Source organism: Semicossyphus pulcher, unplaced genomic scaffold (genome assembly GCF_022749685.1).
Source record: "Semicossyphus pulcher isolate SPU_LCO1_2020_fin unplaced genomic scaffold, fSemPul1.0.p SCAF_28, whole genome shotgun sequence".
Taxonomy (NCBI): domain Eukaryota; kingdom Metazoa; phylum Chordata; class Actinopteri; order Labriformes; family Labridae; genus Semicossyphus; species Semicossyphus pulcher.
In genome coordinates this window covers 6,616,902-6,635,578 of record NW_027211702.1, presented here as the reverse complement: position 1 = coordinate 6,635,578, position 18,677 = coordinate 6,616,902, and the positions used below count along the sequence as shown (strand labels likewise).

Here is an 18,677-nt window from a genome sequence, read left to right as displayed (position 1 = left end):
GGAGTGAAACAGAAAACAGAATCCATTCGTCATCTATACCGTTACTCCTGTTCAGGGTCAGGGGGCTGGAGCCTATCCCAGCTGTCATTGGTCGAGAGGCGGGGTTACACCTGGACTGATCGCCTGTCAATCACAGGGCTGACACATATGCTGTGTTCGAAATGCCGTACTACATACATACTACATACTGTGTTCTGCGGTAGTCTGTAGTCTGGAGGAGCTTTTCATTTTGCAGCATGCTACACCAGGCGGAAGTAAACAATAACCGCTGCTTCTTTAGTTATAGCGCCCCCTTCTGCTGGAATGCTGCTGCTGTCCGTCACTTCATCTGCCGCTGTGACGTTCCAGCGCTTTGCATTGTGGGATACAGTTGGCGAGGTAGACTGGTCCGATGCCTACTCAGTACGACATCTGGGTATTTTTGGCATACTGCACACTTTGCTTTTGTTTGCATGCTGCATTGAGAGAACCCATGCATGCACGGGGAGAACATGCAGACTGCACACTGGAAGTCGTCTGAACCGGGATTCGAACCAGGAACCTTCTAGCTGTGAGGCGACAGCGCTAACCACTGCACCACCATGCATCACCCCCTTCGCCCTAAAAAACACACTGTTGAGGAATCATTTGAGCCTGAGCATGATCAGTTTCCTGAGTTCTTTTGGTGCCTGCACATAACTAAGCTGAGACTTCTCCTCTTCCGTGCAGTGCAGTCTTTTAGTTAACTTTAAGACATTAAGGCAAATACACTACGTGTCCAGCATGGGGAGGGGATGAGACTGTGTTTTGGAAATCAGCAACATCGTTTAGCTCGTAGGCTAAGACGCGGAGCGGGTCCGATCATCTGCCCAGCTCCCAGTCAGGTGTGAAACCTGGTTTATAACTTTGAACGTCGCAGTTTGGTTAGTTTGAGGCACCAAAACGACACGTTCAGGTTCAGAACAAGACTGTGGTCATATTGCCTTTTGATTAACTCATCACATTTAAGTACCAAACCATCCAAACATGTACTGTAAATAGATAGCTCAGCAGCTTCTTATATACAGATACAGGTGGACATATAAATATACTCCTGTCCCCTCTCTATCTTTGTCAGCTGAGGAGACTCTCTAAAACACGAATAAAAAGACCCTCAATGATGCTGAACACGAAGCAACAGCCTGTGTTTTCTTTCACACGTTATTTACTCAAAGCCTTTCCCCAGTGAAGTAAAATCCAGACTAAATCAAACCTTTACAGCGTCTCAGAGGGAACACTGTGTGACTCAGGTTTGGAGTCATGAGTGAAGAAGCAGAGGAATGTGTTGAGCCGCCGTCGTTCTGAAAGAGCACTTTGAAACAGGACCATTAAAAGCCTCATTGTTGCTGTGAATGTGAAGCTAATTGGACTAACCCTGTGAGAGGAGCCGCTCGGTTCTCCGGGCCCCGTTAATTTGAAGAGTCACAGCTGGCTACTCATGTGTGCTTCAGCCTCTAATTCTGCTCTGTGGAAAGCCACACCGACAATGTGGAACAGGAGTGATCCTAAAATTAGCGTGGAACAGATGAGCTTGTAGTTTCCATGCCAAACTCCCTTATAAAAAAGGCTAATTTAAAAGAAGGCAGATTTCATGCCAGAAAGCAATCAGAGAGAGAGCGAGAGCTGGGAAAGATCAAACATGTTAAAAATGTGGAGTTAAATGTTTTATTTTGAAAGGACAGAGAATGGACCGAGCTTTTTACGGTTGTATTTTCTGACTTTTACTTTGTTTTTCCCCTCAGACAGCTTCAGGAGCACAAACTGCCGGCTGCCTGGTGCCCACAGGAAAAGGCTCCCTCCCTTTTAATTAGACCAGCTCACCAGATTAGGCCTCATTAGGCTGCAACACTGAGTGCAGCTAAAGCCCATGCAGGCCTGCAGCGCATCCCGCTTTAATTGCTTCTGTAATGGCCTCGGCTCGGGCCTTTGAAATCCCATTCCTGTGGGTAATCAGCCATGTTTGTCTGAGAGGAGAAGAGCGCTCTTACCTCTTACTCAGGCTGAAGCGGCTAACGGTAACTCGTGGCTAACTGTAGCTTTAGCCAACACAATCAAACACTCATCACATGTGAGACACAGCTGAATGGATCAATTATTTTTGGGGGACTTATTTACTTTCTTTACACAGTTTGGAGCAATAAAAACATGAATGAAACTGGAGCACAAAACAAAACAAGAAATTAGTGCAGATTTTCTCCCAGTCTTCCTCCACTTGTTAGAAACAGACGAGTTAAACTGTAAAAACTTTACTGCGTTTAACATTTAGATTGTAAAGTTTATGTTACCGCTGCTAAATCTCCCATATGTTTTCGAGCACAATTACAAATACGGAATAAACCTTAAAAAGTATTCATGATTTCTGGAGCGACTACAAACACCTGAAAAAGAGTCACGATGAAACGATGGAGAAAAGTTGTTGGTATGAGGGGAGAGCGCTGACTGTCTTTGCCCTGTGGTGCTGTCGCTGCACTCCGACCAAAGTCAACAGTCAATGAGAAAATTTTAGTTACTGGACTCACGGGCCTTTGGGGAAACATCTTCATAAACACATACACAGAAACAATGAAGGTTGAATTAAAGCAATTGACTCGTGCACCCGCGCACTGCACGCCTGAGGTCATTAAAGTCTGTGAGGGTTCAGTGCTCAGGCTTTAGGGTGGAGATTGGGCCTTGTGCCTTAAAGGACAATGCTGGTGGTTTTGCCTTTAAGAGCAGGTTAACCAACAGGACTGGTGGGTCTCATACCTGCAGCTTTAAAGAGCTTTGAAAGAGAATCAAAGTGCAGGGTTTGGTTTTTTGTTTGATGCTGAGAAGTTGTGGTTAAAGTAAATACAGACGTGGTTTTCATGTAAACACAGGCAGCAATTATTATGGTCACAGCACTGGCTTTCACCTGTACCTGATATCTGTTACATTAAAGGGCCAGTTTGCCAGTTTTCAACCTCAGTCCTATCATGCTGTTATGGTAGGAAAAAAATGCAATTTGGCTCTGTGCCTTTGGAGGACGCTATCTGCTTCTCCAATGGGCCCTGGAAAACCGCCAGATGACGCGTTTTACGTAGGAGGGACGCTGAACTACACTTCCTCAATCTAAGACGCCGCCTCCGATGTCATGTCTCGTTCAAAATCATCAGGTTTGAAATGTCGACTGCAGACCTGAAGATGTTTTAGACGTTCCGCCGATATTTTCCTGTCGTATTTCAGATTCTGTCCCGCTCTGAGCCGTCGCCTGCAGGGAAACTGTAGTATTTCACTCCAGCGTCTCTCGCTGGGCCATTCCTTTCAGAGAGAGGGCCGCAATGCATGCTGGGTGTTGTAGGAATGTAGAATGGGCGAAACCACAAACTCTTTGTACAACTTTCTCCACAGCTATGGCGCCAATTTCAAATTGTATTGCTTCTATCGATTACAGAGAACACCAGCTTTGACTGACATGTCACCCTGTCATTAGTCGACTCTTGTGTGAATGTCATGTGCGCTGTGGATCTGGACATAACACTGAATTTATCAAGAATCTAAGTTATAGAAGTGGGATATATAACAGAGGGGACTTCAAATAAAGGCCTCTCTCTAATAAAGGCTGGTTCCCTCTCAGAAAGACAAATTTAGAGACAGAACCAGTTCACACAATTTGTGGCTAATGGGCCAAAACAAGAGGGGACAACCTGGCAGGGTTCTTTATCACTGTGGTTAAGCCTGAGATACGAGTTCTGTACAAAAATTGCGAATGGAACTCTGAAGGAACGTTAACACCAGAGGGCGGCGAGCACTCCTGTAACATAGTGTGGTAAAAAAACAATCCAGAAACACGTGTTTGTTGAAAGGTTCACAAAGAATCACACAGAGAAAGTGTCAGAATCAGTAAAGATGAAGTCTTCTTGTTCAGCTGCCCGTCCGAGTGTGGATGGAAACATCCAGCAGGTGACGTCACGACTCAGGAGAAAATTCCATTTTGTCCTTAATTGTAAATCTGGAAACATGTTTCAGTTCCTGCAGGAGTCACCGTCAGTGTTCACTCCTTATTTGATGATGCTCACTTAACCTGGTTAGCTGGGCTAAAGGTTCCATAACAGTAATTTTCCTCCAATTGCCCAAACCAGTTCTTATCAGTCATATTGGCAGAGTTCAAATCAGTCTTCTGTATAAATAAACTCCACCATCCTCGGCATCTTCATCCTTCCAACAGAGCAACACGCGTCCAGATTTCACTCCTCACAACAGGTTGTGTCGGGATGTTGAAGAGTAAGCCACTAGTCCATCACGATGGAGAGTGTTCAGTCAACCAGTGGCAGGATTTACAGGAAGAGGAGGATGGTGATGAAGAGACGGAGGAGAAGGGTGGAGGAGAAGGCACACAGTGGAGGTTCACCCTCTTCCTCAGCAGACCTGTTAATGGTGAGGTTGTGAATGTTAGTATTTAAAGTTCAACAGAAACAGACTTCTTAAACCCGAGTCTATCTTCATATATTTTAGATCTAAATGACAAAAAGGTACAAAAAGTGTCTGAATGTCTCCACTAGATGTGTTCATCCTGCAGCAGTGAAACAGGCTGTAACGGCTGCAACATAATCCTTGAATCCTCGTCCACTAAAAGTTCTTGTTGTTTCCACTGACAGGCTCAGATTGTTATTCTAAGTGTGTGACAACATGACAGAAAGGATCCCTACAGAGATAGACCTTTTTGTTACAGAGGAAGAGGATTGTTTTAACCACACACAGACGTTACATCGCTCTCTGCACACACACCAGACTCCATTGAGAAAAACATCATTTTACCTCACAGATCACGGGGACTTTCTGGTCTTCTGCTGCCTCAATTGTTTAGTTAGTTAGTGTTATTGTGTGACTTTGGTGTTTTCAAATGTTTGTGCAGATCCAACACAATATTTGCCTAACAAAAACGAATCACAAAAAAATGTAACAATCAAGGGAAAGGCAGTTCAGCCACTCCTGTGTTCTGCTGTGTAAAATGACTGTTTTTGTCAATGGAGTCTGGTGTGTCTGCAGAGAGCGATGTAACGTCTGTGTGTGGTTAAAACAATCATCTTCCTCTGTAACAAAAAGGTCTTTCTCTGTAGGGATCCTTTCTGTCATGTTGTCACACACTTAGAATAACAATCAAACAAGAACTTTTAGTGGACGACCTTTGACCCATCAAGGATTATGTTGCAGACATTACAGCCTGTTTCACTGCTGCAGGATGAACACATCTACTGGAGACATTCAAACAGTTTTTTTTTTTACCTGAAAGTCATTTAGACTCAAAATATATAAAAATAGGGCCCATTTTTTAAATACTGGAATTTTCCTTCAACAAACAACAAACACAGCAGTTCCTTAATTCACTGAGATATCCGAACTAGTTTAGCATCTCGTGTCCTCTCACCTTCTGGTCAGACATCAGGCTGTTGCCCCCCAGTGGAGTCGGGTGTCCGCTGAGCAGTCCTCCACCCGGCCGGTCGTGTTCGCAGAAAATAGTCCCGTTGATGTAGTGAAAGCGATCCCCGGGGACGAGGCGGTTCCTGCAGGTCGCACACGTAAAACACTGGGAACAAATAAGAGTCAGGGTGTCATGTGATCAGGCTGAACTCGCTGACAGCATGATGAGGTTATATAAATGTTGGAGTGATACAGTAACATAATGACACTCACCTTAAGGTGGTAAACGTTTCCCTGTGCTCGCATCACCATCTCGCTGGCAGGTATCGACTGTCCACAAGCGCTGCAGGCTCCGCTGTGTCCGAACAGCCTGCAAATAACACCAAGGCAACAGTCATCATCAACACATCATACTGGTTCAGGTTGAAGTGTCACTGGAACTGGAACAGAGAAGGTGGAGTGTGTGCGTCATTTGACAGCTATCCTAGCTTTGAGGTACACCTGATGCACCTGGGCGAGAACAGCGTTTAAATGACCACGACTGTTTTTGGGTTTATCAGCTGAAAAAGAAGTAACAATAAAGTCCGCTGGTATTTTTTTGGTTTTGGTCAAAAAGCCAAATCAAACTTCTGCAGCTTTGAGCAACAGTCCAGAACAAAAGAGCACATTTAACAAATCCTGACCCGATCTCAGGCTGCAGGTGTGTCAGCACCTGAGCTGCAGCGGGTTAAAGCTCTAATAGGAAGTCTCTGTCATCCTCACAGCCTCCTGTGACTCTCGCTTAACTCTCTGTGTCTCTGTCAGTGTCTGCAGACTAATGATTTCTCTTTATCTTAATCCAAACAGTCACTTAATGAGCACACCCAGAGGATTCACACACACACACACACACACACACACACACACACACACACACACACACACACACACACACACACACACACACACACAGGCTCAGTTGCATCCAATCCTGCTTAACTCAAAAGGTGAGAATCTGAAGACCTGACCTGAACCTGGCGAGCACTTTTGAGTCAATAGACCGTATATAAGAGGTGGACGAAGCCTTAAACCTGCATTCTTTCTAATGTCCAGCAGGGGGCCACTCCTCTGATTTTAAAAGACATCTGATCCTATAGAAGTCTATGAGAAAATGCTCCTCCTGCTCTCCTGATGTATTCCCTCAGTAAACATGTTCCTAACGAGTTTATGGTCTCAGTCTCTAGTTTCAAGTCTTCTTCAACACAGCATGATGTTCATTTAGTCACTGATGCTCCCATTGAGAGTCACACAGACCAGGAAGGGGGGGGGGGTTTAGGGCGGGGCTACCTGTGATCGACAAGGGGCTGCTACGGGAACATGGAAAATATCTTGTTCAGTGTTCAGCTGCACTTAAAGACACTTTGAGGAGTCGGTTGTTCATTTTTTTTCCTGTAAGCAAATGCTGTTTTTTTGTTAGCCAAAATTAGCATTAGTTATGCACCTTGCTAACCATTTAGCGCTAACTTTTGCTGCACTTAAAGACACTCTGAGTGAGTCTGAGGACACTGCATCCAAGATGGCTGCCTCGGTGTATTGGTGCACATTGTTTTAATACTGCTTTTACTGATCTTTATTTTAGTTCTGTTATAACTGTTCCTTGTGTGTAAACCTACCTGGCATTAAACCCCAGTTCTGATTCTGAGGAGTCGGATGTAAACGTTTTTTGTACAAACATTTTGTTTAAGTCCTGTTTTTTAACAGTAGTTGTGAATTATGAAGCTCCTTGCTAACCAAGCTAGCTGATAACTTGGCGTTAGCTAGCTCCTCGTTCCTCTCAAGCTCCACCCTTTTGTCCAAATATGGTCACTTCTGGCTCCATAAAAACCAAGATGGCGACGGCCCAAATGCCCCAATCAAGGTCTCAAAAAACGGTCGTCAAAGAACCAAAAGGTGGACATCACAGCGGCTACGTCAGCTTCTTATATACAGTCTATGGTTTGGTCCCAACACCTTTACAAAAGGCCACATGTTCCAGACAGATTCAATTTATCACCATGCTAATTTCAACATATGGTAAAGTGTGGACTCTGCACCCTAATCTAATAGAGAACTTACTGAAAGCTGATGCAACAGGCTGCAAGAGTCTCGCTACATCCAACTTTTATTTTGAAAAACCGCCACTGTAACACGCATGAAAGTTAATCAGGAGCATTTTGAAATCCACCTGAATAAACATCTGTATTTTCAAACACAGCCGACCTCTGTGCAGCGTGCAGAGGATCCAGATTGAGATTAATTTATCTCCTGAAGAGCGGCTGTATTATTCCTGGCCTGCTGCACAAAGCCTGCTGTGTCCCGGTTCTCCTCAGCAGACCTCGAGCTGCGGCTCTCCACATCCAGCTCGCTGTTTGCCCCGGAGACGTGGGCGACCACAGAAACCCGTCTGTGTTACATCGATTAGCCTCATATAGACTGAACAGCACACCGTCTACAAATAGCACAAGCTAGCACACACACACATTTAACACACACCTTAAAACGTTAGCTTTCTTTTCTGAACCGTCTTCACCATGGGTTTGATGGTTGGTTTCTCTCTCTCCTGATATTTCACTATCACGGCCAAATAAATCAGTGATGACAAACGTGTGCATGTAAAGTTTAGGCTTTAAATATCCAACGGTTCAGTATTTGTAAGATAAAGGTTAAAGACAAAAGGAAGAAGAATGACTTCCTGCAAAGATATCTTTACGTGGAAGGTTGCAAATAACCAAATAACTAAAAACTGTTTGTTGTTTTTAATATTAAGGTTTCCGAGAGCTTTGATTGGCTGCGTTCGGACCCTTCTGTGTGGTATCCATTGTGTGCATGCATAGAGCCTTATTATTCCCTTCCCCTGTGCATTGACACAAAATAGCCAGCCTCTCAAGGCTTTGCTGCAGGTAAACCGCTAACAGGCTAACCTTGCTAGCACTGGCATGAGCTTGTCATTTGTAGGTTTAGCCTTGCATGGCCAGAACTCTACGTTGTGCTATGCCAGCACTGGAGAAGGTCTGGCTGATCCAACATAAAAGGAAAAACATCTTTTTTTGAATCCATCACAATCGCTGTGGTCGCTGCTCAGCCCAGCATGCAGACTCTATTTAACCTGTGGTAGGTGCCTTACGTCCTGGGTCACACAGAGCGTTGTGTGTCTGATGTCTGGGAGTCTGTACCGGTCTGAACATGGTGTTTTATTTTGAAATGACAGGATGCTCTATGCTGTTTTCGTGTGTGACTTCCTGTTGGGAACGATCTGCTCTGTTCAGCTTGACGCGTGCTTGAAGCGGCCTCCAACAAAAATAGACCTGGCGCGTATCTTTAGCGGAGCAGAGCGGAGAGACGCTTCTGGGACGCGCTGGAGACGGACCGCGGTGTGGTGCGTTCCGCGGCGCACACGGAACACGCCGGAGACGGATCCAGTGGAATTTGAGGGTTAGACTTTTGAAAGCTACAACCAAGACGAGACTTCCTGCAGATTTTCAAACTAAAGTTACCTGACTGTTGACATATGGACGACTAAATCTTAAATATACTGACATTTATATGAACTTAATTATGTCTAACAACAAAACTACTTCTCAGCTCAGTGTAGGAGGTCTATAGAGGTCTAAGCCCCAACCAGGACCTATTTCTAAACATTACCAAAATGTGGAAAGATCTAGTTTGAGCTAAAATAATGTGTCAACGTTGTATTGTTATCAATCTCGACTATCATCGACTAACTAATCGAGAGCGATGGCCAACTTTTCAGGGCTTCCAGTGTAGCCAGCGGTTAGCGATAAAGGACTCGGCCAAGACTTCCTTTACTGTGTGCTGCATTGTTTACAGTCCGACTAACAACTTGAAAAGCGAGAATGGAATTGGAGTTGCGAGACGACGACTAAGACCAGATGTAACTAAAACAATCTCTACAGTCATTAAAGTTCCCGTATCTGTGAATGTAAGACCAACACAAGAAGCTGTTCTGCTGTTAAACACGCCGAGTGCAGTGTGTGTTTTGGTTAGTGGAAGTGGCTACGGCGGCTCCACCCACCGAGCGCTACTGCGCAACTCTGGCTCTAAATGACGTCACCAGCGCAAGATGGCAGCGCCTATCACGGAGGGTTTAATTTGGCTTTAATTCTGTACAATGAGAGCAGATGGAGACGCGTCATCCATCTATATATACACATTCAACTGTTTTACCTGCACACACTGAAGCTGCCGATACGTGATTGGTCAATGCTACCCAGACTACAAACAAACTACAAACAGAAACCAGAACACTTCCTGAACCAAAATCCAGTCCTACATGTTTATGCAGAATCTGTAAAAACCGTTGATGTTGTAATCACTCAGGGGACAGTGTGGTCTCTGGAGAAAGAGACGCAGCTTCACAGTGCTGGTCGTGGAGCTTGCATGCGGGATGAGAAAGCCTCACTCAGGACTCGTGTTGTCTGACCTGATGTAGTCGTTCTTGCAGAGGATCATGCCTCCTTTGCTGTAGCAGGTGCTGCTGAACTCTCCCAGCTGAGCGTGGCAGCACGAGCACTTCAGGCAGCGCGTGTGCCAGTACCGCTCCATGGAGAAGAGCAGGAAGCGGTCCGAGATCCGACCTCCGCATCCTGCACACGACCTGCCCGCCGCACCCCCGCCTCCGCCCATCACCGCCTCCACCCTGCTGTTCACCATGGCAACCTGAAAGACAAATATTCAGATGTTATGTTTAAATTAATTATAGTTTAGTTTCTGTAAGGTGTATCGCACATGGCTGTGTTTGGAAATAAACTGGAGCTCTTCACTCGACTAAACTGATGAATTAGATGCATTAGAAATAAAATGTTTTATCTGATAAATGTCAAAAACTGACCAACTAGCAGAAACATACAGCAGGAAAATATCATCTAGAGATATGAAGATAGGTAGAGAAAAAGACGGATAGAGATAAAGACAGAAATAAATAGAGATAGATAGAGATAAACATCAAGATAGATGGATGGAGGTACTGACAGATATACTGTAGATAGATAGAGATATAAGCTGTGTCCCAATCCACAGGCTGCAGCCTTCGAAGGAGGCGGTCCATGGATGCTCCACTCATAGCCTGCATCGACATTAAAGCTGAACTGAAATGAGACGGTCTGGTCTACCCTTGTGTCACCAAACACAGCTCCTGTTGCCTAGCAACAGGAAGCTATCAGGCTGACTAGCTAGCATAGCTTACATCGCGTAAGTTAACCTGTTATTTTAAAGATCATTTGTTTCAAGGGCCCTTTCGTTTTCTTAAACATGTGTAACACAAGCTGTTCGATTGAGTCGAAACCAAAAACGTTTACATTTTCAAGTGTATTCCTCGGCCGTTTAAAAGTTTGCCATCTTGTTTGAATTGCCGCGCAATGCATCTCCGGATACGGTGGGCCGCGAAGGATGCACCCGACGGATCCTTCACAGCCGGGGAAACGGAGGACGCATTTGTCGGCCGCATCTGAAGGAGCCTTCAAATTGGGGCAGCCTTCGACGCGCTTCTGTGACGCGATCGGCCTTCAAACACGGCCTTCGAAGGCTGCAGCCCCTGGATTGGGACACAGCTATATATAGTATTTATATATATGTAGATGGGTAGATAGAGATAGATAGAGATAGATAGATACAGATAAACAGAGATAGATTGATAGAGAGATAGATAGAGATAATTAGATATAGACAGAGATAGATATTTGGTGTCTTTCCTGATCCAAATCGTAGAAGATTTTCATCTATTGTGTTTCATTTATCTCATATTTATCAGCGGGAAGCTGATGGCTTCATCTGATTGGTCAGACTGTGTGAATGGACGGCTGATGTATTCAACGCTCTGTCTGGTAAAATGTTCACATGCTCAGTGCGAACGCCTCCTTCGTGTTTCTTTCTCATCCATTGTGATTCCGGTCTTTAGCGATGTGGATGTTTACATCACGATCACTATGACAATGTGATTTATTGTGCGGCTCTACTGGCTGCCACTTCCTGCTCCACTTTATTCGTCATGTTGTTTCTTCAAACATCCTGGAAACAGAGAAAGTGGCTGTGAAACAAACCCAGTTCTTCGTACAGTTGCTATAGCTGCCATCCGGAAACATGTACTGTATCCTGCTTCCTTCGTTTTTCCATTACAGAACCGAGCTGATTTCATGCACAGCTGGGAATAATACTGCTTTTAGTCCAACCATCAGTGTGTGTGCGAGAGTGTGTGTGTTCAGCCATGACTCAGCAGCTCTGCCTCCTCAGGATTTATAATTAGTGCCAACAACAACATAAAATAATTGCAGGACTAGATTTGATTTTCCAAACGAGCAGCAGCAGCACTCTTCGTCCTCTCCGAGCGCCTCGTTTCAGCTTTACGACGTGATGTGAGCCTGCAGCAGCTGCTCTCTGCAGCGAGGCGGCCGCCCTCAGTACCCTCGCTCTGCAGAGACACCTGGCTCTGATCAGACACAGGAACACCATGTTAAGAAGCCCAAGGCTGCTTTAAACCACAGACAGTCTCAGGCACCGGGACCGAACCTCCTGTTAGTTAAGATTATTCATGAACGAGACGATCTCTGAATGATTTACAGACCATTTTTAAAACTTTAAACTTTAAAAATTAACCTCTTGTATCCTGTTTTGCACCATTTTAACATTCAATTCTTTTTTTAGAGGTGCAAATCCCTTGAAGGCGTTTCTACTATTTTACAGTGCAACAACAGGACAACACAAATTAAGGAAACACATCCTGAAAAACGCTGGCTCAAGTCACCATCCTTAAGTGTTTAAAATTAAGTAATATCTGTTGTGTCGTTACATCAGCGTCTCTCTTAGAGTCAAAGAAAACTGAACTTCTTCCTGGTTTTCTTGAAGGAAACTACTAAAGAAAGAAGGGTCACTGCAACATCTGAAGTTTGCCAGACTTTGCATGTTGCATGCATGATAAACAGAAAGAGCTAATGAGTCAGGTATACGCTGAGTGCAGACCCCAGTACCTTCTAATTAGTGCTAATCTGTAAATGTTAATCATGGAATGTGACTGAGTGTAAAAATAAGACAGATTATCTGTCTGATATTTACATCAACAAATCTCCAAACGGCTCCAACAGCACAAACACGGCCCAGAGGTTACGTTCAGTGACTGAATTAGCTGAGGGGACACCTAGCAGACAGCTAGCAGCTCCCAGCTGTCACTCAAAGAGGCCACGCCCCTAATGCTGCATCACTTTAAGCCTTAATATAATGTAAACAGGTGAGCTGTATAAAGATTCTCCCCGTACAGTTGTCATGAAGAGAGAAATGAGCTATAGAGACCCAAACTGTTTTTTGTACCAGGCTGTAAACATGTTTATTTCTGCTGTAAAGTTTAACATGGGGCTCTATGGGGACTGACTCACTGCTGGAGGCAGCCTCAAGTGGACACCAGAGGAACTGCAGCTCTTCATGTTTCAGCAGCAGAGGTTGCTGCTTGGTTATAAATGAAAGAACTTTGTGTGTGTCGGGCTGCACTTAAAACTACACTTCCCATGAGCTTCAGAGAATCTGCACCACCCTAGCTGCTGAATTAATTCAAAGTCTACACATGAATCTATTTGTATTCTTGTATTCATCATAAAACCACGAGCACTGTGACAACTAACTTTAAGCCCCTCGTTCTCATGAAGTGTTCATCACGTAACATGAATGTTAGTTTAAAGTGAACACAGGATGTCTGATGTCACTCTGTGCCTCTGTGGACTCCGGCTGTTTCTCCTGAATCCACTTCCTGTCCTCAGTGCCAGATTCCTCTGAGCGGCACATCACCAGCCGAGAAATCAATTAGCGGGCCGAGCGAGGGCAGAACACGACAGCTTCCAACGCTGTGAGATAAAACCAGAGCTGCTTCTGCCTGAGTCAAAGAGCAACATGAGGACCTCTTCTGCCTCGCTCCGTCCTTTAGCCATTCAAAACACGGCAGCGTCACAGAGGCCCCGCGTAATGAAACACAACAAACTTCTCCTTAAAGTTAAATATTCTGTTCCACATGAACTGACTGCAGGAAAGCAGCCAATGTAATCTTCATGCAAACACCTGCGTTAATTCAACACATCTGCCAAACAGAACTCTGATTTCTTATCCAATTAAAATGCAAATCCTGCTTTTAATCATCTTCTGCAACTCAAAGCGTCTTTATGTTTCATACGACTCAGGGACAGAAAGAAGTGCTATCCATATTTCAGTGTGAACCGAGTCCTGAATCCAGGCTGTCGAGAGGCTGTCAAGTTAAATAAATAAGGTGTGTATGGCGTTATAACTGAGGTAGGGCTGGTTAAAAACCTTTAAAACCCCAGAACACAGAACACAGGTACACTGCATGATTTAAATCTCTCATGCACAGCACAGAAAGAGGCTGAATCCTCCACATTTCAAATTAAAATGGATCTCCAGCAAGCGGCCAGGGAAGACTGTGTGTTGTATAATACATTTTAAATCGATCTAAATAAAAGCTGTAATACCACGCTCCTGTATTTATTCTTTAGAGTTAAAACTGAGGCCTCCTTCTTTCAGTCACGATGTTGTGCATGCTGTGATGATGTCACTTATTAGAATTGTGTTACGAGGATGAGGGGTAAACGCTGGGAAAAGGACTCACTTAGAAATAAAAAGACTTTTCTTTGAGGACTTTGTTCCAGACGGAGCGCCGTATTTATTTATTTTATTTCTATTTTAATTCCCCCTCCTGTGATCCTCCATGGGAGGGGGGTGGCGGGCAGGGGCCATGGCGGTGCAATGGGGCTGGGGAAACGCACGCGCGTGTGTGTGTGGGGGGGTGGGCGGGGGGGTGGGTATAAAGGATAAATTAGAAAGACTTGAATTGAGACATAAACGTCTCCAACGTTGCGGTCCTGTCGCTGCACCTTCCCGATGCCGCCATGCCCCTGGTGCCTTGCGCTAGTCTTTGTTTGTTTGTTCTTTTGTCTCTGTACTGGTCGTGTTTGTTTATCGTTCCTGTGAAGCACTTTTCTTACACAATAAAAAAAATAAAGAAATAAAAGAATATATCACTTAACATGTGATTATTTCCACTCTACAAACTGTCATTTTAATTATGCACTGCAAATGTATTTCATTTTACATTTAGATGTCTACGATAACAGAACACTGACCATATGAGACGGAGTAAAACAAGGGGCAGTAAATCTGACCAGAAGACTCGCTGCTGTCTTTGTTTCCTTTTGATGACACAATAAAAAAGTCTTTTTTAAGGTTGTTTTTTGGGGTTTGCCTTTAATGACAGAACAACAGAGCGGGGCTGACTGGCACCAAAGGGCCGAGGGTCAGAGTCCAACATGTACATGGGGCACCCTCTCCCTTATTTCAGTAGCAACACTATCAACACTTTTAAAGAGAGACTGTCAGAAAAAGTCGTCATTTTTTGTACACTTCATGTCCTGCTCTTCTCCTCGCAGGAATGAATGCAGCCCTTTGGGACTCTTTGCCTTCACGTTAATCTGTTACTCTGATTTTCTGTCTGCTGAAGTTAAATACTGTTTTTAATGCTGGAAAATATTTAGGGCTGTGTTAGGATTTAAACAGCATTAACTGGTGACTCAGTAAAACCTGGATATGTTAATAAATAGCATTTAATCCAGTTATAATACATGTTGGTACGGTCCCTGTTCTCATCCCCATTGTTGTGTCTCTATTAGACTCTTGTGCCCTCCCCATGCAGAACAAAGTGCTGTTGAATAAACTGCTCGTGTTGTGCTCGAGTTACAAACTGACTGATGGAGCGGTCAATAAAAACAGCAGCTAATGAAGAGAGACACAGTTTAGCTGCGGTCTGGACGCGCTGATGAATCACAGGCTGTTTCAGGTTGACAGAAACATTAGAGGCTCGTTTCCCCACTGATTTCTCTGAAACTGAAGCTCTTAACAGGAATAACAAAGACTTCATGATAACAGTAACACCTTATTCTAACCTGCATGCTCCGTGACCAGCAGGGGGCGACTCCACTTGCTGCAAAATGGTCCTCCTCCTCTCCTGATGTATTCCCTCAGCAAACATGTTCCTAACGAGTTTATGGTCTCAATCTCTAGTTTCAGATGCTGCTCCTAGTTCGGCTCCATCCCTCTGCTCTGTAGCTGTGTCTCAATTCAAGGGCTGCATCTTTCGAAGGACGCCGTCTACAAAGGACGAGTCATCTAAAGCCTGTGTAGACGCTAAGGCTGAACTGAAACGAGACGGTCTGGTCTTTCATCACCAAGCGCTGCTCCTGCTGCCTAGCAGCACGTAGCTAGCTAACATTACTGTCATGTAACTTGAGCTATTACTTTAAGATCATTTGAAGTTTAACATTTGTATCTCGAGCTATTCGATTGAGAAACCAAAATCCTTACATTAAAAGTGTATTCATCGGCGGTTTAAGAGTCCGCCATATCCTTTGAATTGGGGCGCTATGAATCTCGGGATACGTTGGGCCGCGAAGGATGCACCCGATGGATCCTTCGTGGCCCGGGAAAAGGGGGACGCATTTGTCGGCCACATCTGAAGGAGCCTTCGAAATGCGACGGCCTTTGATACGCCGCTGTGACGCAATGGGGCTTGAAATACCTCCTTCGAAAGAGGCAGCCCCTGAACTGGGACACAGCTCATGTCATCGTCCAATATATTTCCTGTCTTGTTTAGCTGCCCTTTCTAATAAAGACAAAAAAGGCTTCTGAAAACAAAACTCTCATTTCTTTCAGACACGTCCAGACGACCTTCTCAAACCGCTTCACCTCAGTCTGCCATGATTTTCACTGAAACTGTCCTTTTTTGGTTATTTTAATTGTGCATTTTTCTGTATCTGTATAATGAGTGAAACCTTTTTAAAGTGAAAACAAAGGTTTGAATGAATGATTCGTCTACATATATAAAGACTTCCTTTTACGGCTGTGAAACTGGGATCTGCGTTTATGTTCCACTTTTCTTCCTGTGATTTGTTGGAGTCTTTAGAAGGACAGAGGTATAACACTGCTCGCTTTAACGTGTATTTAAAGGTTTGTCTGATTCGTTTTATCGGCCTCTCTTGTCCTCTGTGTTTCCCTGATATTTAAAGCAGGATTTGGTCTTAATTTAAAGCCTGTTAGATGTTGAGATGAAGAAATTTGGGCAGTGAGCCGCTCATTTTCCAGAACTTATTACCCTTTCCTTCTCTCACACACTAATTAAGTCATGAATCCTCCGTCCAACACACACACACACACACACACACACACACACACACACACACACACACGCTCCTCTTCTGAGGGATAATTAACAAATAACCTCGGCTCAGTCACGTCTGAGGGGAGAGATTCTAACTAAGTAAGCATGACCGCAGGCTGCAGAGACACCGCAGTCTCCAGTACCACAGAGAGCACTGGTCAGACTGGGACAGCGCTGGTGGGGCTGAGTCAGTTTCCTGCTCTGTTTCTCTTTTAGGGCTCCAGGTTCTGTTGCAGAGCATTCGCATGCAGTCAAATTATAAAGATGCATGAACAGCAAAATGATTAACGTCTGAAAAATGAACGAGAGGAAGAAAACAAGCTTGTAAATCTGCAGCATGTTTGATCAGAAGAGGAGGAGCAGCTTGTTTTACTGAATATTTAACATTTATTGTGACTGATACTTCGATTGTGAGTGACCTGATTTGTTTCACGACTTTGTCATTGATTATTTTTGCATCATAATTTTTATTTGCAGAGTAAAAACCAGTAAAATCCTGAGGATGTGACATTCTTTATTGTCTATCTGCCTGTTATCAGAGTTTAGAGAGGTGCACCTGCAGTCCAGCTGGACAGTGATGTAACTGTGACATTGTGTTGTGTATTAAATGTAAAACATCTGTATACATTTAAAGGATTTATAGTCAGTGTCGGCCCCAACTCACATCCTGCATCAACAGTTTGACCTTCCTGCAGGAGAGTTAGGGTCCTGAGGTTCAGGCGAAACCGCTACAGACATTTGTGCTGATGTCCAGTAAACTACCCAACAACTCAGCGCTATCATAAGGAGGGCAGTGCATTATGTTACACAGGGACAGTGAATGTTACATATGGACAGTTGTTTAAAAAAGGGACAGTGAAATATTCTGCAACACAAAGCATCAAATCATATTGAGATGACTTTGACAGATGTTCACAGTTTGAGTCAAACATTTTTCCCTTTCCAAAGAGCACCTCAAGCTCACTCATACTGAGTCCGGGACGCGCTCATTAGCTGTCGGTTTATGATTTATAAACAGCTGGAATCATTTTTCATTATCACATATTTTAATTATCATAAAAACTATATTTAAAATAATAATGATATGACTTTTGTTTGGGTCTGTACAAACTGTAAAATGAGATACGTAAACCTGCGCGTCTCTGCAGCTCAACTGTACTTAAATATTTTATATACAAAACTCACACATTTCACCACATTTTAGCAAAACATTAAAGCTTCTGCAGTTTGGATAATTATTTTGGCCATCTCGCAGGTTTAGTAATAACTTGATTAATAAGTGTATCTGCAGAGGATCTACAGAGGATGGCCAAATATGATGCTTTAAATATCTAAAAACTGTCCAAAATCCTCCAAGACACAACAACAAATAACCCCAACCATAAAGTTTGTAATAATATTAATAGGAAAACATATATTTCCAGCATATCCTCACATTGCAGAAGATGTACACATGATACAGACATATTTATTAATTTAACTTTCCTCCTCCTGCTGATAATAAATATTAAATAGCCAAACTATAGCGTATTATTGTTTGTTATTATTGGTGTTATTATTATTGTTAGTATTAGTATTACAGCAGTTTAAAAGGACACAAATATCTGTAAAATGTCTAAATTTAAATGAGCTTAAACGTTAACTCCAAAAACTGAAAGGTCATCCTGTCGCAGCATCTGTCTCCTTCCTGCTCTGCTTCGCCTAAATATAAAGATACACCTCACTCACCTCACTTAGAACAAGTACTGAACTCACCTCACTGCTGGGAACTTGGAGCTGTAGTTAGAGGACTAGTTTCTGAATCCGCGGCGGCTCACAGCTCCTCTCTCCCGCAGCAGAGATCCAGACGTGGCAGCAGAAAGACCCGAAACTTTTCAGCTTCTTAACTCCTCCTCGAGCTCGTTCTCCGGTGTGTCTGCGTGAATAAACCCCGAGCAGCGTGAAACAACTCCTCTTCTCCCATTTGCGAAGCTCTGTGTTCAGACACCGCAGATCACTGACAGTCCCTGCAAGAGCACACGGAGAACAGAAGGATTCACAGTTT

The 18,677-nt window shown here is 43.9% G+C and overlaps 1 protein-coding gene across 2 annotated transcripts; it reads right to left on the bottom strand.

Annotated features, from left to right (window-relative positions):
• Window positions 1-1,679: 1,679 nt before the first annotated feature.
• Window positions 1,680-18,630, bottom strand: lmo4a (LIM domain only 4a). 2 transcript variants are annotated; one of them, XM_069677342.1, is made up of 5 exons: window positions 18,389-18,630; window positions 9,857-10,092; window positions 5,671-5,767; window positions 5,405-5,563; window positions 1,680-4,404 (listed from the first exon to the last, which is right to left on the bottom strand). In XM_069677342.1, exons 2-5 carry the CDS (start codon window positions 10,084-10,086, stop codon window positions 4,396-4,398), a joined length of 495 nt encoding a protein of 164 aa, XP_069533443.1. In that variant the 5' UTR covers window positions 10,087-10,092; window positions 18,389-18,630; the 3' UTR covers window positions 1,680-4,395. The 2 variants fall into 2 exon arrangements, with proteins under 2 accessions (XP_069533443.1, XP_069533444.1); XM_069677343.1 differs by lacking the exon at window positions 18,389-18,630 and having other exon boundaries at window positions 9,857-10,181.
• Between the last annotated feature and the right edge of the window lie 47 nt (window positions 18,631-18,677).

Bases quoted from the DNA above. Each gene is read 5' to 3' on its own strand.
- lmo4a (XM_069677342.1), bottom strand. From the start codon at position 10,086: ATGGTGAACAGCAGGGTGGAGGCGGTGATGGGCGGAGGCGGGGGTGCG. The intron at 5,768-9,856 runs GTCAGACAACAC...TGTTATTTGCAG, and splicing joins TGCAAGAACGACTACATCAG to GCTGTTCGGACACAGCGGAG. The intron at 5,564-5,670 runs GTGAGTGTCATT...ATTTGTTCCCAG, and splicing joins GAAACGTTTACCACCTTAAG to TGTTTTACGTGTGCGACCTG.